The following is a 19,406-nucleotide window of genomic DNA, read 5'->3' on the forward strand; positions in this document are numbered from 1 at the left end:
CTTCCCATTTTTTAGATGAGAAAACTGAGCCTTAAAGTGGCTAATTGACAATTAGCTAATTAGAGTGATGATATGACATAGTCAGAAATAGAGCTGGGGTGGGAACTGGGCAGTTCACCTTGAGAGCCTGCCTTTTTAGCCACCAGTAACATCATTCCCCAAAGCCTGGCATTGAGCCCTGCCTGATCTCGCCTTTCCCTTTTCTCTCAGAATGCTCAACTCTAACCAAACTGGCCTAATAACTGTTTTTCTAACAAAGCATCCTTGCTTTTTCCTCACTCACACTATCCTCTCAGTTGAATTATTAAGGGTCTTTCCCTCGGAAAATGAAAGAAATTAACTGATAATCATGCAGTAATTAGATTTGAATGAGAAACCAGAGGTTGTTCCTATAAAAAAGCTGGATATGAAACTTCATATATGTTACCTCTGATTTTTTTTTTTAAATACACAGAGAAAAGACTGGAAGGAAATAATCACCAAATGATTGTCTCTAAGTGCAGGAATTTGGTAACTGCTTTCCTGCTTCTTTATACTTAATATTCTTCCAACATTTTCTAAATTAACATATACACCTTTATTATCAGGGAGAAAAAGGAAGGAAACCATTATAAGGGACAGCTCAGCTTTGTAAGTGGGCATTTGAAAGACTATGTCCTACAATCTCATGGTGAAGAACTGGTGTCCAGGGTGAGCACCTCTGTGTAGGGCGAATGCCACGAACTGGGATTGGTGCTGTTCCCTCTGTAGCATCCCAACTGAGCTTCTGTCTCTGACTGATCCTTCTGGTCCACTGCCTCCTGACAGGACCCACTGCGGACTTCATTCTTTCACTACCCAAAAAATCCTCTCTGAACTCTGCCCTCATCTGTTCTCAGCAACAGTGCAAATCATGACATTTTTGAGGCAGCCTCAGTGTCCCTGAGGCAGGGAGTGGCAAAGAACAATGCTCAATGGCCCTGGCCAGGTAGCTCAGCTGGTTAGAACATCATCCCAATACACCAAGGTTACAAGTCCGATCCCTGGTCACGGGACGTACGAGAAGCAACCAATGAGTGCATAAATAGGCAGAATAACAAATCGATGTTTTTTTCTCTCTCTCTCAAATCAATTAAGAAAAAAAAAAGAGTAAGAACTCGAGAGTCAGGCCTACGTGACATAAATCCCAGCTTGGCTACTTATTAGTCATGGCCTCTCAGGCAAGTCCCTTACATTTTAACCTGTGTTCTTATCTGCAAATGGGGAGGATGACAGCACTTAAGTCACAGGGCTCCTCTGAGGGTCGGCTGAGATAACATATGAGGGGTGCGCTGCCCCTCGGTGAGCACTCAAATAAAGGTTAGCTATCATTGCTGTTTTTACTCTTATCACCGATGCAAACACCCCCACTTCAACTGTTTAACACTTGGCCTACTACTAAGGCTCCAAGATCCTTGAGGAACCATGTGGTGCACATTTTTGTCTCCACTCCCCCTCTGCCACCTAGCCACTTATTTCAGAGCTGCTGTACATGTATCCGAGTCATCTCCAAGCACCACCCACCACGGCCACTCTGAATCCCCCTGCATTCATCTGTGTGCCGGCCTTTGGAGCCTCTAGTTGGGCATGTGGGGGCCATCTCTGTGCATCCCCCCCAGGCCCCATGCCCTACGCACCTATCATCTTCTGGAGCAGCGGCGAGTTGCCTTTTCCAAAGAGCACGCAGAGGTCCAGGATCTTTGGGATGTCAAACAGGAAGTTATTGTAGATGATTTCTCCAAATGCAGAGGGGGAAATGAAGTGATCCTAAGGAACAGTGCAGAGAGAGTGAGAGACTTTCTGAAAGCAGATGCATTGTAAAGTGACAGAAAACTCACAAGAAACAACTTTCAGGTCCATCAGCAGGGGACTGGATAATTAATAAAGGTCCAGCCACACTGTGGACATGCCTGAGGCTCATAGATTGACCTCGAGCAACATAGCTATTCTTCATTTTAATATAAAGAGGCAAAAATACACTATGAAACAGTTGAATCATTCTAAAATATTTATGGATAAATTACCATGATGTCTGGGATGGCTTTAAAATACTCCAGGAAAAAAGAAGAAGAAGAAGAAGAAAGAAAAACTCTGAAGGAGAGAGAAAACTAGATTGGCAAAATGTTGATAATTGCTGAGGTTGGATGATGGGTATACAGGGTTCATTATACTTTTGTGTGTGTTTGAAAATTTCCATACTAAAAAAGTTTAAAAATAAGATCCTATTTTTAAAATAAATACATGCACAGACACATACCCCTATTTAAAGGAAAAAAAATCCCTAAAGGAATATGCACCTTAAAAGTGGTTATTTTGTGTGTGTAGTGGCGGGGGGGGGGGGGAGGTTTGTAGGTAAACTTCACTATTGACAAAATATTTCTGTAATGTTTGTATTGTTTAGAGCAGATTATTTTTAAAATCAGGGGGAGAAAGTAAAAGTTTTTAAAAAGCATATACAAGTCCCTTTCAAAAATCAGAATCAGTGTTTTCATCTTCTGACGCACAAGAAAAGGCAGAGTCACGCGTCAACTGGCAAAGGGCCCTCGGCTCCCATTGATGAAAACACTGGGTGTAACACAGGCTGACCCGGTGAGTTAGAGGATAAGGGAGGTGGCACAGATTTCTTCCCCAATGGTGGGAATAAAGGTGGAGAGGAGACAAAGAGGAAACTTGATACTTCCAGAGCCTTCCTTCCCAGGGACGGAGAGTCCAGCACAGAGGTGTTAGGTGTCACTGGCGACCTGTCACAGGATCAGGGACTTACTTTGGATTCCTTGTGAGTGGACATGCGGAGGAAGGTGAGAAAAACGCTTCGATGGAGGCGCTTCTGCATGTCAACAACCTCGGGGGCCAGGGCCACCCACTCATCGAACTTTCGGGGGACATAGTGTAGGTAGGAGTCCAGGCACTTCTGCAGGGTCTCATCGAAGATAACCTTAGCCAGGTAACAGAGGAGAGCAAGAATTTGTTACCAAGGCCCAAGGGCTTGTGGGTGGACTGCGCAGGGGTTCGTGGCCCAACAGCCCTGGCCGGTGGCAAACACTCCAACCCCAAGAGACTAAGAAGGTATGAATGAGCAAGGGCTAAACACATGTTTCTAAAAATGACGCACTGGAAGGCATTGTGAAAACATCATTGAGATTGTGATACAAGACAGAGCAATCCAAACCACAATTTGCTGGTAAGGATCCAGTGAAAAAAGTAGAGAAAAAAGCCTCTCCTAGGGGGAGAGAAACAACAACAGCAACCAACCAAACGGCATGTCATGTGCTTTGTCTTAGCGTTAATTTTGATAGAATGTTACCTGGCACCAGAATTTATCGTGAGGCAAGGCCAGGAGCCAGTCGAGGTCATTGGCTACGAAGGTGGCGCGTTCCAGGTACTCCTCCACTAGGGCGGGAATGTTGTCTTTAGGGGGCGGTTTGTATAACACAAAATACCGGTCTGCCTTCTGCTCAGGGTGCTACGGATCCAAAAACCACGTGTTAACGTGGCAGAGGTTAGTCAGCGAGGGCCCATTTGCCAACCCACAGCAATGACAACACTTGGCTGTTCCAACCGGTGACCCTCCAAGGAGCTTTTAAGCATAAAGAACCAAGTGTCTCTAACAAAGGGGCTTGGTTGCATCCAGGGAACACGAGGCGGGCATTAAAAACCATGTGGAGACTATTTAATGACACAGGGGAAAGGTTAAGGAAAGAAGAAGCAGGACACAAACCTCTCTATTTAATATAAACAGTTCTGGGATTTTTTTAAGAAAGTGCATGTAGATAGATATATTTAACACATTCACCCACCGGTACAGGCTAAAAAAATGTTGGGGGGGGCAACATTCCGAAGTTGACAGTGGTTATCCCTGGTGGGGGGAATTTTGACTTGAATATACATTCCAATGAAAAAAAAATGTATTACTTTAAAAATTATTTTTAATTATACAAGTGAGATGTGAGCATCTCTTCTTTGAAAAATTTATACTACAGAGGTGAGCTGCCTGGGACCACACTCCCAGTGCCTGCATCCTCCCATCTGGTGAGTATCCTTGCAGACCTTTTCTAGGCATTTATGTTGAAATATACTCATATAAAGTATTTGTGTAGATGTTTTCACTTTTCTCACAAAAATAGTATCTTTCTATATGTATCATGCTGTATCCTTTTAATAATCAGGAAAAAAAACCCTCAGTAATTTTTTTTTTTTTTTTTTTTTTTTTTTAAAGAAAGGATGCTGTAATCAAGTAATTGTAGGTCTTGGCTCAGAATCACAAGTTCTCTCTTCCAACTCCTACCTTGTCATGAACAAACCTTACTTTGTTCACCATAAAGAAGAGACGATGAGCTCAGTTTTCTCCTCTGACTACATAAGGGCAGCTTTCTCCCGGGGAAATGGTAATAGGAGGAAGGCTGGGTAACATCTCAGCTGTTATCAACCACAATCCACCCGCTTCCAGGTTTGCCAGTCCAGGAGGGACAGGAAAATCATGACCGACTGTCAGTCTCCTTGAGAACCACCTATGCCTTTCTACTGCCAAATGCAAGCTTTCAAACTGTGAAGTCTGGGTTCCATAAGCATTCTTCGAAGGCCACCTACTGGGTGGGTCTACAGGGTCCTTCCCCATTTAAATTAGAATTTATACAGTGGGGTTCCAGGTACAAATCTTTTGAAAAAGGAATCCTGCTGACTGAAGCAAGTTCAAAACTACTCTCCAGGGCCTAAATTCATCTCCTTGCTTTGCAAGCTCCCCCGAAACTCTGTTGACACCTCATCTCTTAGGTTGCTTCCCAGGTCTGGCTACTCACCCGTCCTTCACTCTGAAACAGAAACACCCCCACGGTCTCAAGACTCTACTTTCTTACAATCCTACAAACACTGACTGGTACCCTGCTGTGCCAGGTGTGGTGGGGCACATGAAAAGAAGCATCTGCGTGCCCAGACACCATGCGCCAGAGGGGAAGAGGCACATCCAAGCCATCAAGTGAGCCCACAACAGAGGGCGTGACTGCTCAAAGCTGGCAGAGGGGCCATGGGTGTGCAAAAGGGGATTAGCTGTGCCTGGACGATGAGGGCCAGCTGGCTTCCTGCAGCAGGCAGCGTCTGAGGTGGCCTTGGAGAACAAGAAAGATTTCTCAAATGAAGAAATGGTGTTTTTACGGAGGCATAAAAATGGGCCATTAAAAAAGGCACCAATTGCACTGGGTGGTGGCAGGAGATAGATGTGGAGGGACAGGACACTGAAGTGATGAAAATAAAAGCCAGCGCTTTTGAGGACCCGCTGTTGAGCAGGTATGTCCCACAGCCTTTCTTTTTTTATCTATAACAACTATTTAAAAGGGAGATTGTTTTTGTTTTTACAGAGGAGGAAACAAAGACTCAGTAAGCTTCAGGAACTGCACCAAGGTCACAGGGCTAAGGAGGCAACTGAGGCAGGATCTGAAACAAAGCTTACATTGCAGACCTACTAAATGACCTATGGTACCCATGTGCCATCCTGGTCTCACTGCTTTTCCTTTTGACCCCAGCCCTGACCTCACCTCCTGCAGGAAGTCTCCCCAACTCCTACCCCTGACTAGATAAGAGTTTTACCTGGGCTCCCCCAGCACCTGCACTCTGTCCTTCCCTGACTGTAGCACTTGAACTGCATCAAAAGTCAGTAGCTGCTGCAGAATGAGGAGAGGGGAAGGGATGAACTACAGACAGGCACAAATACACTTTTGGGAGTGGTAAAAATGTTCAATATTTTGATTATGGTGATAGTTTCATGGGTATAGACAGATGTCAAAACCAATCAAATTGTATACTATACTTTAAATGTGAACAGTTTATTGTCTTTTAATGATACCCTAATCAAGTTATATACAAAGGAGGAGCCTGCCCTCTCTGCCTCCCCCCGAAAGACTGTAGGTCTCTGGAGGCAGTCTGAGCTTTGCTCACCACATTGCCAGTCCCTAGAATAGTGCCTGGCATCCAGCAGACTCTCCATATACATTCGCTGGCTAGAAAAAGGAATGAACAGAAGTAATAAAGGACCAGATACTGCCAAGGTCTTTGAAGAACCTTGAATGCCAAGGTCAAGAGTAGGGACTTTATTTAGCAGGTAATGGGCGACACGGAAGATTTCAGAGCAGGGAGCAGGAGGCCCCAGCTGTATCTTCCACCCTTCAAACCTGGTTTAGGTCCCGCTTGCTCCATGAAGCTTTCTGAACATTCTCTGCCCATCGAACTTCTGTTTATCTTGATAAGAAACCATTTTGCCCTGCTCTCTAAATGTTCTACTTACAAAGAGTCTTGTCTTCCTCAAAAGCTCATTCACACATTCTGGCCTAAGACTATTTTGGATTTTTAATAGTGCCAAGTATGCACTGTGCACAAAGTAGCTACTCAATAAACATTAGCTTTACCCATCACACTGCAAAGGGAGCATGGTGGCTGTCTCTTGGCTAGGGATCCTCTTGTCCCAAGTTCAGACTAAAGAGAAAAATATAGGGTGGGTGCAAACCTCAGGACAGTCTTTCAGGAACTCCCAGTGGCCAGCAGGGTGACCCTCTTCAGCATGGCCAACAAGACTGCTCCTCCATGAGGCAGCTGCCTCCCTCAGCTCACCCACTACCCATCCTACTCCCCAGTCAATGTTTCTGTCACTGTGACTGTTATCATCGCCATCGTTACTGAGTGCTTACTGTGTTCAAGGCACAGCGCTAATTCAGACATCTCATTCAATCCTCGTAGCCACCACACAAAGCTTGTTCCATTATTACCCTTTTTAGATCCTGAAACATGGAGAGGTTACGTAACTTGCCCAAAGTCACACAGCCAACTGTGTGTAAGACTTAACTCAAAGGCCATGGGATACTGTTTCCACCTCAAGTGACTGGTGGTTGGCACAGGAGTCAGGCTCTCTCGAAACACCAGACTTGGGTCCTCCTGCCAGTCCACCTCTTTCCCACTTCCCTGCCTGGCTACCACTTACTCATCCTTCAATACCCAGTTCAGGATCCTCCGCCGTCAGGAAGCCTTTCCTGGCCACGCGCGCCCTCCCACTACTCCTGAAACCTCCCTGCCTCCACACACCCCTTCAATCTGGATCCGCAGCCCAGAGTCTCTGCTCATGTAGCGGCCTGGAGGACTTCCTTCTATCACAACCTTAATTACGCTGTAGAGAAGATACTAGTGTGCTTTTCTCTCAGACCACGGGCTGCTCAAGGGCAGAAACAATGTCTTTTCTCTTTGCAGCTCCAGTGCCTGTCCCAATGGCCAGCTGGGGTCCTTGGCTCATTTATTGAATTTTTCCTGGCACTGGAAAACCAGACTAAAGAGAAGGTTTCAGGTCCCTGCTCTCATGGATCCCACAGTCTAGCAACCCATGTTTTCAGTATGAGGGGAAGGACTGAAGTGGAAAATCAGACCCAACCGCTCAAGGGACCAGTACTGTCCAACAGAACTTTCTGCAATAATGAAACTGCTCTGTGCCTGTGCAGGCCTCCACGTACCACATGGGCTATTTTATTTTAAATTAACTAAAATTAACATAAATATCCAGTTCCTCAACTGAATAATCCACATTTCAAGTGCTCAGTCGTTAGATATGGCAAATGACTACCATATTGGACGGAACAGTTCTAGATTTTCTGATAACTATCCTCCTTAGATAAACAAGGTTATAAAAAAGAAACCAGAGGTTTTATAGCAGAAAGTTTAAGGGTCTGAGCTCTAGGGTCAGCCTAGCTGGATTCCCATCCTGACTCCGCTAATTTCCTAGTTCTGTGACCTTGAACTCTCTGTTTCCTCATCTGTAAAATGGGGACAACCAAAATACTCCCTCATAGGGCTATGGTGTGGCTTAAATGAGATAATCCAGGTGAAGTGTTTAGAAAGGTTTGGCCCAGAGGGAATGCTCTATGAATGTTAAGTACTCTTATTAGAGAGTAGTTAGGAAGTAATAGGAAGCTATCCAGAAAGCAGAAAATAAAACACCAAGCTCTTGTTTCCCACGACTTTACTCAAGCCCCCGGAAAACACTTCCTCCCACCCTGTTTGAGTAAGTTCATATTCTTGGGAAAACAGCAAGTGGGTACGGGGACTCCAGTCCCCCCGCCTGTCTCCTCCTTCAGCAGCCTGGCACCTCTCCGTGGCTCTAATCTCACTCTGCAGCTGGTGATCGGCATGCTCACAGCCTCCTTATTTTTCATTCTCACAAGCCCTGCCGAGTCTGTATGTGGCACTTCTTAGTCCGTTGTGATAAAAGACGGCCGGACCTCTGAAATCAGTGTTCCCCCCCGAAGTGTGGATAGCAGCTGAGATAGCTCTGACAAAGGCCTATTTGAAACCTGAACACCTCCCGCAGGGTCAAATACCCAAACCCCGCTTTGGGATGGATCCATTTCTAGGCCAGCTCGGGCTAGTCAGAACTGTCATCAGACTCTGATTCAAAATGAAATGCTTTGAGGGAAGGTGTGGGGTGGTGACATGGAAAATACGACTCAAGTTCAAGCTGCTACTTGGAACGGAAACTTCTGCATTGGGCCTGGAAGGACCTAGTAGTGTCCCAGCTACTGAATTACTGACTGTGGCCCTGAGGTCATTCTTGGAACAGATAAAGAAGGAATTTACTTTCCACTTTTGAAATTGCAAGAATGATAATATCAGGCTGAACGGCCTCAAGGCACCGGCTCACCAGCGCTGGTGAAGTCCTCAGCTTTCCTGTCTTCAGGTCCTTGTGGGTGATCTGGAGTTGGTCCAGGGGCAGAGCTGGCATTGTGCTGCGTGACCCTCCTAAAAGGAATATGGATGGGAAGAAGAGAGCAGACACATAGGCTCCTGGTAGAAGAGGCCTGCTCTGGGACTGATCCCAGGAGGACCTGAAACCTCTGGCCTCGGGGCTCCTGATGCAGGCCTGCGAGGCCTGCCTCCCGCACCAACTGATCCAGGCTACAGTGACTTTTTTTTTTTTTTTTTTTTTTTTTTTTAACCTAAAGCAGTTCTCAGCTCAGAAGTACTCACTCTTCGGGTGACTCCTGATACATCCCCACCCTCTTTGAGAAGTACTAGTTAAAAGTACCTAGGTTATCTTTATTACGGCTATAGCTCCATGCCTTCCTTGGCCTGTGAGCGCTGTGAAGACAGTGCCCAGGTTCCCCTTCTCTTGCTGCCTTTCCCATGACCAACATAGGCTGGTAGAGACGTGACCTCATCAAATGTGTGATGAACAACTGAACAGGAGGATACTTTTCTTATAACTCTAACCAGATTTTAAGTCTTTTGAGGGTTGAAGTAGTGGGCCATTCCTCATTTGTAGAGCGTATTAAGATTTTACAACCTCTCTAGGCTTCAGGGGAAAAGGGCCCAGATGAACAGAGGATGACAGGATTGACAGAAACTTGCCAGTACGAGCAAGCTCCTTTCTTCAGAGGCCCAAGTCAGCGTCAGAGTCAGTGAATGGCAGACCCTACATCTTCTGTCTTCCTATCCAATGCTCTTTTCTCAATATCTCGGCCTGATCCACAGGAGGGCCATGCATATTGGCTGCATCATGGAATTAAGCAAATTACGCCCTTAAAAGACATTCCATTAAAGGTAAGCATAGTCTCAATGACAACATGAAGACATATCAAGGCTGGGATGAGGAAACCATTACCTTCCAAGCCTTCACAGATAAGCTGAGAGGCTGTGTGCGCGCGTGCACGCATGTGTGTGTGTGTGTGTGTGTGTGTGTGTGTGTGTGTATGCGTACACATATACGGGTGTCTACATCTCTAATGTCAGGCCAGCGCCTGCTATTAGGAAGACACACTGATAAGGCAGGGTCTCTGCCCTGAGGAAGCTTACATCCAAAAATAATAATGACAACAGCCTCAGGAGCAATATGCTTATCATTTGTTAGCAACTGTTCTAAGTGCTTTTCTCAGCATTAACTTACTTTATATATGTTAACTCACTTTACGTATACTAAAGCTCATGACAACTCTAAGGTTGCTTCTATTATTATCTCCATTTTACCAATGAGGAAATAGACGCTCAGAGAAAATAAGAAACTCGCCCAATGTCTCACAGTTAGTAGTTGGGGAAGCAGGCTGGCTCTTAACCATTCGCTGTACTAAGTGTAGTCTATAGTTGAGCTTGCAGGGATATGGCTCTCAGGGAAGCATTTCTAGAGGAGAGCCTAAAGGATCAGGAAAGCCTGAAGCTGTCTTGATAGGAGACTGGCCAGGGAAGAAGGGTGCCCCAGGCAGTTGAAACAGCAAGGTCAAAACTAAAGAAGTGGAAAGTAGCTTGGTACACAGGGAACCTTGCTTGGTTGTTCATGGGTTGTTTTAAATACTGTGAAGATATTCATCCTAGAGAAATATAAAGAGGAAGGACCAGTCAGTCTAGTCTTTGAGGTCTGTTCCAGCTCTAGAGTCTCAGTGAATCAGATACATTGTCCCTGCACATGTGAGGTGGCCTTTAAAAAAAATCACAAGGCAAAATAATAAAAGGGGCTTGGAGTTTTAATCTTTCAACTTTGCAAAACATTGCTAATATCCTCTGTTGCATGTACATTATTTCTAACTGAGTTACCATCTTACAAGCCTCTTATAACAACCCAGCTAAGGATGACAAAGATTATTATGCTCAGATGTCCAAAGAGAGGCTCTGATGTGCTCAGGGCAAATACATTAGCAGCTAAGATGAAACTGAAGCTAAGCAATTCTGCCTTGGCACCAGGGTCTTTTGTGCTAAACACATTAAAAAAATACTCCTTTCCTAACCCCACCCCAACCCCAGTGATGCTGGGAGGGCAGGTGGAAACATCAGTGGTCTTCTCACCAGTGCAGAAGTCCAAACAACTCACAGCCCCAGTTCTTTCCATGCTTACCTTCCAAAGACAGTAATGAGAATGTCCGGTGTGGGGACCTAGGGTGGGGAAAGAATCATAGGAGGAGGCAGCTCTCCACCCTTTAAATTCTAGGTCCCAGAGACCAGGCTTAGACAGGTAATGACAGCACCTACTTTCAGGAAAAATCCACTCCTACAGGCTAGTACCTATAAAGGCAGTTCAGATCCAAGCTGGTGTGGTGGTTGAAAGACAGCTTTCTAGCTCTACAGCCTGATTTCAAATACTGGTTCTACATTTTCCTATCCATGTTGAGACCTTGAGATAGTCCCTTAACCTCTCTAAACCTTGATTTCCTCATCTGTAAAATTGGGATGACGATAGTACATAATCCCTCAGGGTTGATGCGAGAAGTAGTCAGCACTAAGTGTTCAACACAGGACTTGGTACTTACTAAGCGCTCAATAAAGTTTACTTATTGTTATCATTCAAGTCCCAACAATAGGCAGAGTTTCCGCATTTATGCAGCAGATGCTGAATACATTCTGGGTCCTGGGCAAGTAAATGACCATCATTCGGTGTGGTTAGAGCTATACCAGGAAATTTCCAAAACAAGCACAGCAGAAAGAGGGAGAATGTCACAGAGAAACTGACCTATGATACAGTTGTTGAAGGGTAGTAAAAAAAAAAATGAGAAAGAAGAGCATTCCAAGCAAAAGCAAGCATGAACAAAGGCTCAGGGCTGTGGATCTGAAGAAAGAGGAAGACATTAGTATGGTGGAAAATACAAGGGCAGGGAGCGGATGACAGGAGTAGGGAGATGTTGAATAGGAAGTATGTGGCTAGTTTTTTTAAAAAGCCTTGAATGCTATGCTAAAGATTTTGGCCTTGCACCTGAAAGCAGGGAGGAGCCATTTAAGTAGAGGAGAGACATGACAGAAAGAGAAGACAATAACCTGGTAGCAAGAGAGACCTCACAGGAACCACTGGAGGAGAACTAGCACTATGTTAATCATCTCACTTATCCACTCAAAGATTTCAGAGCACCTCTTATCCAGGCTCTGAAGCCCAGCGAATACTAGAGTGTGAAAATAACAGACCTGGTTCTGCCCTGCATAGAACTTACAAGTTTTTAAGGGAAAGATAGTTATGAATCAAATAGCCATACAACAAGTAAAACTCAACACCATGATGTATGCTATGCAGGTAAGGTCCATGGAGCTATGACCGAAAGAGCTGACTTGACAAAAAAAGGTTGTCAAGGAAGATATGAGTTTTCATCTAAGGTATGGGCATAAATTAACTAGACAAAGAATGAACTTTAAGTTCCCAAAGGATAAGGACAATGATCATGACAATGTCTGTGCCCACCACAGCAACTCCAGTGACAAGCAGGACAGCAAAGCCAAAAATTAGGAAAAGGCTTTCTTTAGAAGGGGAACTCAGTGCAATCACCAGTTACAATAAGGCCTGGGCTCATCCCCAGGCCTGCTGCTGCCTCAGTTTCTCTGGCTGTCATCACCCTTCTGGGCTCAATATTACTCTCCTCAGAGACTTGAGCAGACTGTCCTATCTAAAGTATTCACTCCTCCAGTTACCATCATATTTAATTATCTTGGGCATTTATTTGGGATTGACTGTCTCCTCCCACTAGACTGTACACTCCATGAAGGCAGGAGCCTTGACTGTCTTGTTCCGTTTGTATCCCAGTGCCTAGATCTGTAACTTACAGGTAGGAGAAGTTAGATATATGTTATATTAATGAATGAACCCCGAGGAAACTGAACGATTCAGTCCTCTCACCTCAGAATGAGGGTGCGGGGACCATGACTCGTTCAAGTCACTCTGGGGCCCAGCCTCCAACCCAAAACTTCTGACCTCTTGTGGGTGGGGCGGCAACTCAGACCCCTGGGGCAGCATAGCCTTTGCCGCGTCGTGGGGGCGGAGAGTGCCAAGGCAAAATGAGGCACGGCCGGGGCTCCTCCCAGGCCCGGCACCCCGCATCCGGCAGGGCCCAGCCACACACTCACCTCGGCGGCTCTACTACCGGCGATGCGCCGCCGCCGCCGCCGTCGCCGCCGCCGCGGTCCACGGTGACAGCTCCCAGAGAGCCAGCACTTCCGGGGTCAAACAGCGATTCCGCAGGCACGGACAGGAAACCTTGGCGCGGCCCCGCCCCCGGCCCCAACTGCCGCCTAGAAGCCGGGCCGAGAGCCACGCCCCCATCTCTAAGACTCCGCCCTCATAAGGAACAGGCCGGTCTGTAACCATGCCCCCCGTCGCCTTCAATCACTCTTCTTGCTTTAAGCAGAGTGAATGGATAGGTTGTGATTCCATCTTTTGGAAAATCCAAGTATAATACTCGACTTCTCTGAATCCCAGTCTTCCACCTCCTTCCTAACCTTCTCATAGTTTTACCAGTTTAATACAGGAGATGTTAACAAAAGTATACACATGATAGCAAAAGAAAGCAGATGAAGTAGTACAGACTATATTATAGGAAGTTCTAGAGCAGGCACGGTCCCCGCACCTCAGCCTGAGTAGTGATGGGGTTAGGATGGTGCTTACCTTTGGGTCTGGTGAACGATGGTGGGAACACAAGTGGGGAACATTCCCTGTCCTCATCTTGGGGTAGTAACATAGATGTGTCACATTGGAAAAGTCATTAAATTATATACCTATGAGTTGTGCTTTTTTCCCTGTATGTATGCAATACAAAAAGATTTTTTAAAAATCAGGGAGGCTGTGTATATAACTATCTTAAGAACAGAATGAATTTTTTCCACAGACTGTTTCAAGTCATGTAGCCTGGCTATGAATCAGAATCATCACAGAAAGCTAGTTAAAAATACACATCTCTGGCTTCATCTCAGTGCCTGGCACACAGTAAGCATTTAAAAGCCACCACCATCATTATCAAGAGGGTGTTATGGAGACCCTTAATGGGGCACACAACCCAGGCCTGGGGGTCATGAAATAGTATTCAGCACCCTCCAAATGCGAGGCCCTGCTGCCTGCTCTAGGGCTACAAGAAATGACAAGCACGAAGCCTCAAGGAGCTCACAAGGCAAGAAAACCAACAGCTATGAGGCAATGTGATAAATGTAGGATGCTAAGGAAGTAGGGGAGATGGGCTCTGAATCAGAAATGAAGCTGGATCCTGTGTGAGTTATGTATTGATGCCTAACAAATTACCACAGACTTTGCAGCTTATAACAATACATATTTATTACCTCACATTTTCTGTGGGTCAGGAATCGGCATGGTTTAGCTGGCTGCTCTGCATCAGGGTCCCCCGCAAGGCTGCAACTGAGGTGTCACCCAGGGCTGGAGTCTCATCTGAAGTCTCAATCGACAAGCATTTGTTTCCAAGCTCATGTGGCTGTTAGACAAATTCAATTCTTCAGGGTTGTTTGACTGAGAGTCTCAGTTCCTGGCTGGATTTTGGCCAAAGGTTGCCCTCAGTTTTTCACATGGGTTTCTCCAATGTGGCAGTCTGCTTCATCAAAGCATGAGAGCTGAGTAGGCAATAGGGAGAGTCTGCTAATAAGACAGAAGACACAATCTCATGTATTCTAATCTTGAAAGTGGGATCACCTCACCATGTTCTATTTGTTATAAGCAAATTGCAGGTCTTGCCCACATCATGCAGAGGGGCTCACTCAAAGCCATGAATTCCTGGAGGTGGCAGTCTCTGGGGGACATCTGAGAGTCTGCTTGCCACAGACACTTAGAGGATGCACATCAACACCAGGACTTCAACAGAGGGAGTAGGGGTTCGGAGGGATACAGCCCAATCATGGCCTGTAGCAATAACTACATTTGTCAGGCCTTTACTGCATTCTGGGGACTGGAAAAATATATTTTATTTATATACATAAAATCTTCTTGACCCTTTATAAGCTTTGTGGGAGGTATAAACTACTATTATTCCATTCTGTAGTGAGGCTTAGAGACTAGACCTGGGTTACAGAGCTTATAAGTAGGTAGTATGGGGATTTGAACCCAGCTCTGTCTGGTTCCAGAGCTTGGCCTTCAAACCTGTGTACCAAGGGCCTGCCCATTCTTCATAAGGCAGGTTTGGGAGTCTCAAGTCCAGGAAGAATTCTGCAGCCAAATTCCGTAAGCTACTTCCCTTTATTGCTGTCATTTTTCAGAGAAACCTGATCATCCAACGATATACAAGGGACAGAAAATCACCGGAAACTAACTCTCACTCTCTCTTTCTCTCTCTCTTTACTCTAGCACCATACACATTGGGCACACAGGAAATATAATCTGTATCTTGGTGATTGGTTGGAAGGAAATCGTGTGTAGCAGCCTTTGGTATAGAGAAAACTTAAAATAGGACCCTGACATCAGTTTTCTCTTTCCCTATGCGTATTAATATCATTGAGGTTTTGGAGCTAAATAACATGACTGCAAAGAAACAAAACATCTACCTTCTTCAAACATGTCTCAGTTTCCCCATCTGTTAAGAGGGATCACTAATACCTCCTACTTCACCATCTTTAGGAAGCTTAATGAGAGAATATAGACAATGCTACGCCCATAGTAGGTGCTCAAGAAATATTGGTGGAGAGGAAGAAGGAAGGAAGGAGAGAGAGAGGGAGGAAGAGGACTTCCTATCAGTTGGCGTGTTAACTCATATTTCTTTCATTTTTGTTTTCTCTCCTTTACTTGAAGAGATTAATAAGGAATATGAGCTTCCAAAGGACGCATCATTGTCTGAGCTAACGCATGTCCAACTGGAATTAAATTAAGGAGCCACTTTAATAGGAGAAGCCTGAAACCATACATTAGTCACAAGTATGGAGGAATTTCTGGATCTTTATTCTCTGTTAAAAGAAAAACAACAACCACTAACTTACTTTAAGAGCAAATACATTTGTGTTGGCAAAGGAGGCAAGTGTCCGTGGTGCTCACAACTTCTCAAGGCTAGGGATAATTAGGGAGAAAAACTGTCAATAGTTGGAGTTAGGAAATTTGCCTAGGAATATGTAGACCCGAGTCCTGCCTGGCCCAGATGCTCTGTGTCACCTAATATGAACCAGGCCCTGGCTGCTGTGGCTCGGTGGACTGAGTGTAGGCCTGTGAACTGAAAAGTCGCTACTTTGGTTCCCGGTAAGGGCACATGCCTGGGTTGCTGGCTGGTTCCCCTGTTGGGGGTGTCTGTATGTCTCACACATTGATGTTTCTCTCCCTTTCTTTCTCCCTCCCTTCCTCTCTCTGTAAAAGTAAATAAATAAAATCTTTTTAAAAAAATGAATATTACATTTGTTCTTAAATACTCCAGCACATGTGTGTTCATGGGGTACCCATCGGTTTTCCCACTAATGGCAACTTGATTCCTCCTCAGAGAACCATTCCTCCTGCTTCAGTCCACTTGGAGTACGACTGACTCCTTAACTGGAGTTACAACACATGCAACTGTATTAGTTATCTATTCCTGTGCAACAAATTACCCCAAAACTCAGTGGCTTAAAATGATACCATGCACACAGTAGGTGCTGAAGAAATTTTAGAAAAGAGTAAGGGAGGGAGGGAGGGGAAAAGGAAGAATACTCTCTATCTGTTGGAGTGTTAACTCTTACATTTCTTTCATCTTTCTTTTCCTCTCCTTTGCCTGAAGAGATTAATGAGGAATGTGACCTTCTAAAGGAGACATCCTTGTCTGAGCTAACATATGTCCAACTGAAACCAAATTAAAAAGCCACTAGGGGTATTAATCATTTATTATAGCACATGATTTCTGTGGGTTAGGAATGAAAAGAAAAAACAGTTGTTGAAGGATGAGACTTCATCTTTGTCCTATTGTGCTGCTGCATGTGTCCTTTGCCTGCAGGCTCCCCTCAGTTCTGGGGGAGTCTTGTGTGCTAGGTGCACTGGCTCAGACAGTGGCTTCACCACCTTTGGCTCCTTAGAGCCACAAAGACCAACAGTGGTTCTTTCCTGGCAGTGGGATTAAGAGGCTTCTGTTGTTCTCCACCATGGATTTTTGTGTTTTCTGTTTTGATAATGTAACATTGGAGGAAAATTGCATATTTAAAGTAAAAAAATGGGGAGCTGCTTGAACATACCCACAACATGGCCCTTGGTTTCAGAGAGAGGAATCCAAGAGATCAAAGCAGAAACAGCAATGCTTCCAAGACCTAGCTCTCGTTTCATGTGGGACGGCGCTGTGCAAGACCATGCATATCAGAAGACGAGATCGTTGGGGTCCATCTTGGAAGCTGGCGACCTCATCAATCTTAGATGAACCCTGCCAATTGGCATATTCCAACCCCTCAGCCACAGTAATTGGCTCAAAAATAGATACATGATCCAAAACTATCCAACGATAGCTAATTCCAGGACCTCTAGCACTAGGAATGAACTAAGCTTGGAGATTGGACTAAGCCTGCCAGAGGCCACCACCTGGAACCTGAGAATGAAGCCAAAAAAGAAAAAAGAAAAAAAAAAAAGGGAAAACAGAGCTAAGAAAAGAAATGATAAGCAGGGCAGAATGAAAGAGGGTATGACATCATTTCATCCCTGGATCTAGGTGCACCTGAATCCAGAGACTCCTAGACTTCTCTCATTTTGCCTAAGCCATTTTGAGTTGGGCTTCTGTTCTTACACAACTTCTAGATGCTGAGTCCTTCTCGTGCCTACCTGATCAGAAACCACTGGGACAAGAGGGATGATGAGGTTGCTAACTGTTCATGTTCATGGCCAGAAAGGAGTTGCTGGCATTACAAGTCACTACATACTGATGACAGGAAGTCAGTTTATGGATTGACCAATTATACCTTGGGTATCCACCAACTGCTATCCTTTAGCTAGACGAAGGGTGTTTAGGAGAGCTATATGGTGAAGCACATGGATTGGTAGTAGAAGTCTGGAGACCTGGGTGTTAGTCCCTGTTGTGTTTCCTATTCACTTGGTGACCTTGGACAATCACCTTAGCTTTTCTGAGTCTCCATTTCCTTATCTGCATAATGGGAACAGTAATACTTATTCAACCTACTATGTCCACTTAGCAAACTTCTATTAAGGGCTTACTATGTGGAAAGTACTGTCAATAAAGCAACAAAAGATTTAGTTCTAGCCCTTAAAGTTTCACAGACTTGTGAGAAATATAAATAAAATATGAATTACAACATGGTTTGGGATAGATGAACAGGGTGTGATAGATATACACATGGGTATTTAGAGGTTGTAAAGGAGAAAGCATCTCAGATGGTGGGATCTGCATGGACTTTCTGAAGAGGATGCTATTTAGTCTGAGTTTTCAGGGACTGACAGGTTGGAAGAACATCACAGGCAAAGAGTACAGCCTGTAAAAAGACCTAGAGGTGTCAAAGAGGGCAGGCCATTTCAGAAATTGAAAGTAGACTTGTTCAGCTTAAATTTTGGGATTTGAGGGTATTTTGAAGAGAGGCCAGATTATGAAGCTTTGTGAGCCATGTTAAGGAGTTTGGGCTTCCTCCTGATGATGGTGGGGAAGGCCCTGGAAGGTCTGAAGAGAACTGAGGAATTTTAGAAAAATATTTTACAAAGACAACTCTTGTAGCCATGGGGATGGAGAGGATGAATGGTAGCAAGCATGGAGGTAGGCCTGTACTACAATTCTCTATTGCTACATGACAAATCACCCCAAAACTTAGTGGCTTACAAAGTTACTATATTATTTCTCATGATTCTGTGCATTGACTAGGCTTTGTTCTTCTCCTCCATGGGGTGTCAGCTAGAGTTATCATTTGGTTACATTCAATTGGGTGTTCAACTGAGGCTACAACAGCCAAGACAGCTCTACTCATATGTCTGATTTCTTAGCTGGGGTAGCTGAACAGCTGGCGGCTGGCTTGGCCCCTCACCATATTTTCCCTCATCCTTCAGTAGTCTAGTCCAGAGGTTCTCAAGCAAGTGTGATTTTCTCCCACAGGGGATACGTGGCAATACCTGGAGACACTTTTCATTGTCACAACTAGAGCATCTAGTGGGTAGAGGCCAGCAATGCTGTTAAACATCCTACAATGCACCAGAGAGTCCACCAGCACAAGGAATGAGCTGACCCAAAATGTCAATAGTGCCGAGTCTGAGAAACCTTGGCCTTGGCCCAAGCTTCTGTTCATGGTGACCAGGCCCTATGAGGGTAAGAGTAAAAGCTGTGAGAGCTTTTAAGGTCATAGGATCTGGGACTAACACAACATCACATCCTTCACATTCTATTCGTTGAAGCAAGTTACAAGGCCACCTCTGACTCAAGAGGAGGGGAATTAACTCCCTCATTGATGGGCAACCACTAACCTACTTTCTATCTCTACAGATTGTTGGTGGCCACTCTTACAGGCAACCTACCATAGCCAGGGAGACTATGCACTGAGGGGACTGACGTGGGGGATGACAGTGGTTTGAGCTCAGGCAGTGGCAAAGTATCTTTATGAGAAAATGAAATAACAGCACTGAAATCTCTTTGCAAAGTGTTGCATAATAAATACTAATTTCATAATCCACACTGTCCCCAGCCAGGAAATGCTGTCCCCAGCAGCTTTCTGTTAAGCATGGCTTTCTCTCAATAGGCCTCTACTCTGTATCT

The 19,406-nt window shown here is 45.0% G+C and overlaps 1 protein-coding gene across 3 annotated transcripts in view; it reads right to left on the reverse strand.

The window, feature by feature from the left end:
- Window positions 1-12,947, reverse strand: part of ASCC2 (activating signal cointegrator 1 complex subunit 2) — a 38,731-nt gene extending 25,784 nt beyond the window's left edge. Inside the window, exons 1-6 of one of the 3 annotated variants that reach the window (XM_054594266.1) lie at window positions 12,856-12,947; window positions 10,868-10,905; window positions 8,687-8,784; window positions 3,323-3,481; window positions 2,783-2,953; window positions 1,656-1,785 (exon numbers count right to left, since the gene is read on the reverse strand). In XM_054594266.1, coding sequence (XP_054450241.1) covers window positions 1,656-1,785; window positions 2,783-2,953; window positions 3,323-3,481; window positions 8,687-8,767 — 541 coding nt within the window. In that variant the 5' untranslated portion in view covers window positions 8,768-8,784; window positions 10,868-10,905; window positions 12,856-12,947. The remainder of the gene's footprint in view (window positions 1-1,655; window positions 1,786-2,782; window positions 2,954-3,322; window positions 3,482-8,686; window positions 8,785-10,867; window positions 10,906-12,855) is intronic. The other 2 variants (XM_054594265.1, XM_054594267.1) reach the window with 2 other exon arrangements.
- Window positions 12,948-19,406: the final 6,459 nt, after the last annotated feature.

Source organism: Pteronotus mesoamericanus, unplaced genomic scaffold (assembly GCF_021234165.1).
Source record: "Pteronotus mesoamericanus isolate MK-2021 breed Mesoamerican mustached bat unplaced genomic scaffold, CSHL_Meso_final scaffold_507, whole genome shotgun sequence".
Classification (NCBI taxonomy): domain Eukaryota; kingdom Metazoa; phylum Chordata; class Mammalia; order Chiroptera; family Mormoopidae; genus Pteronotus; species Pteronotus mesoamericanus.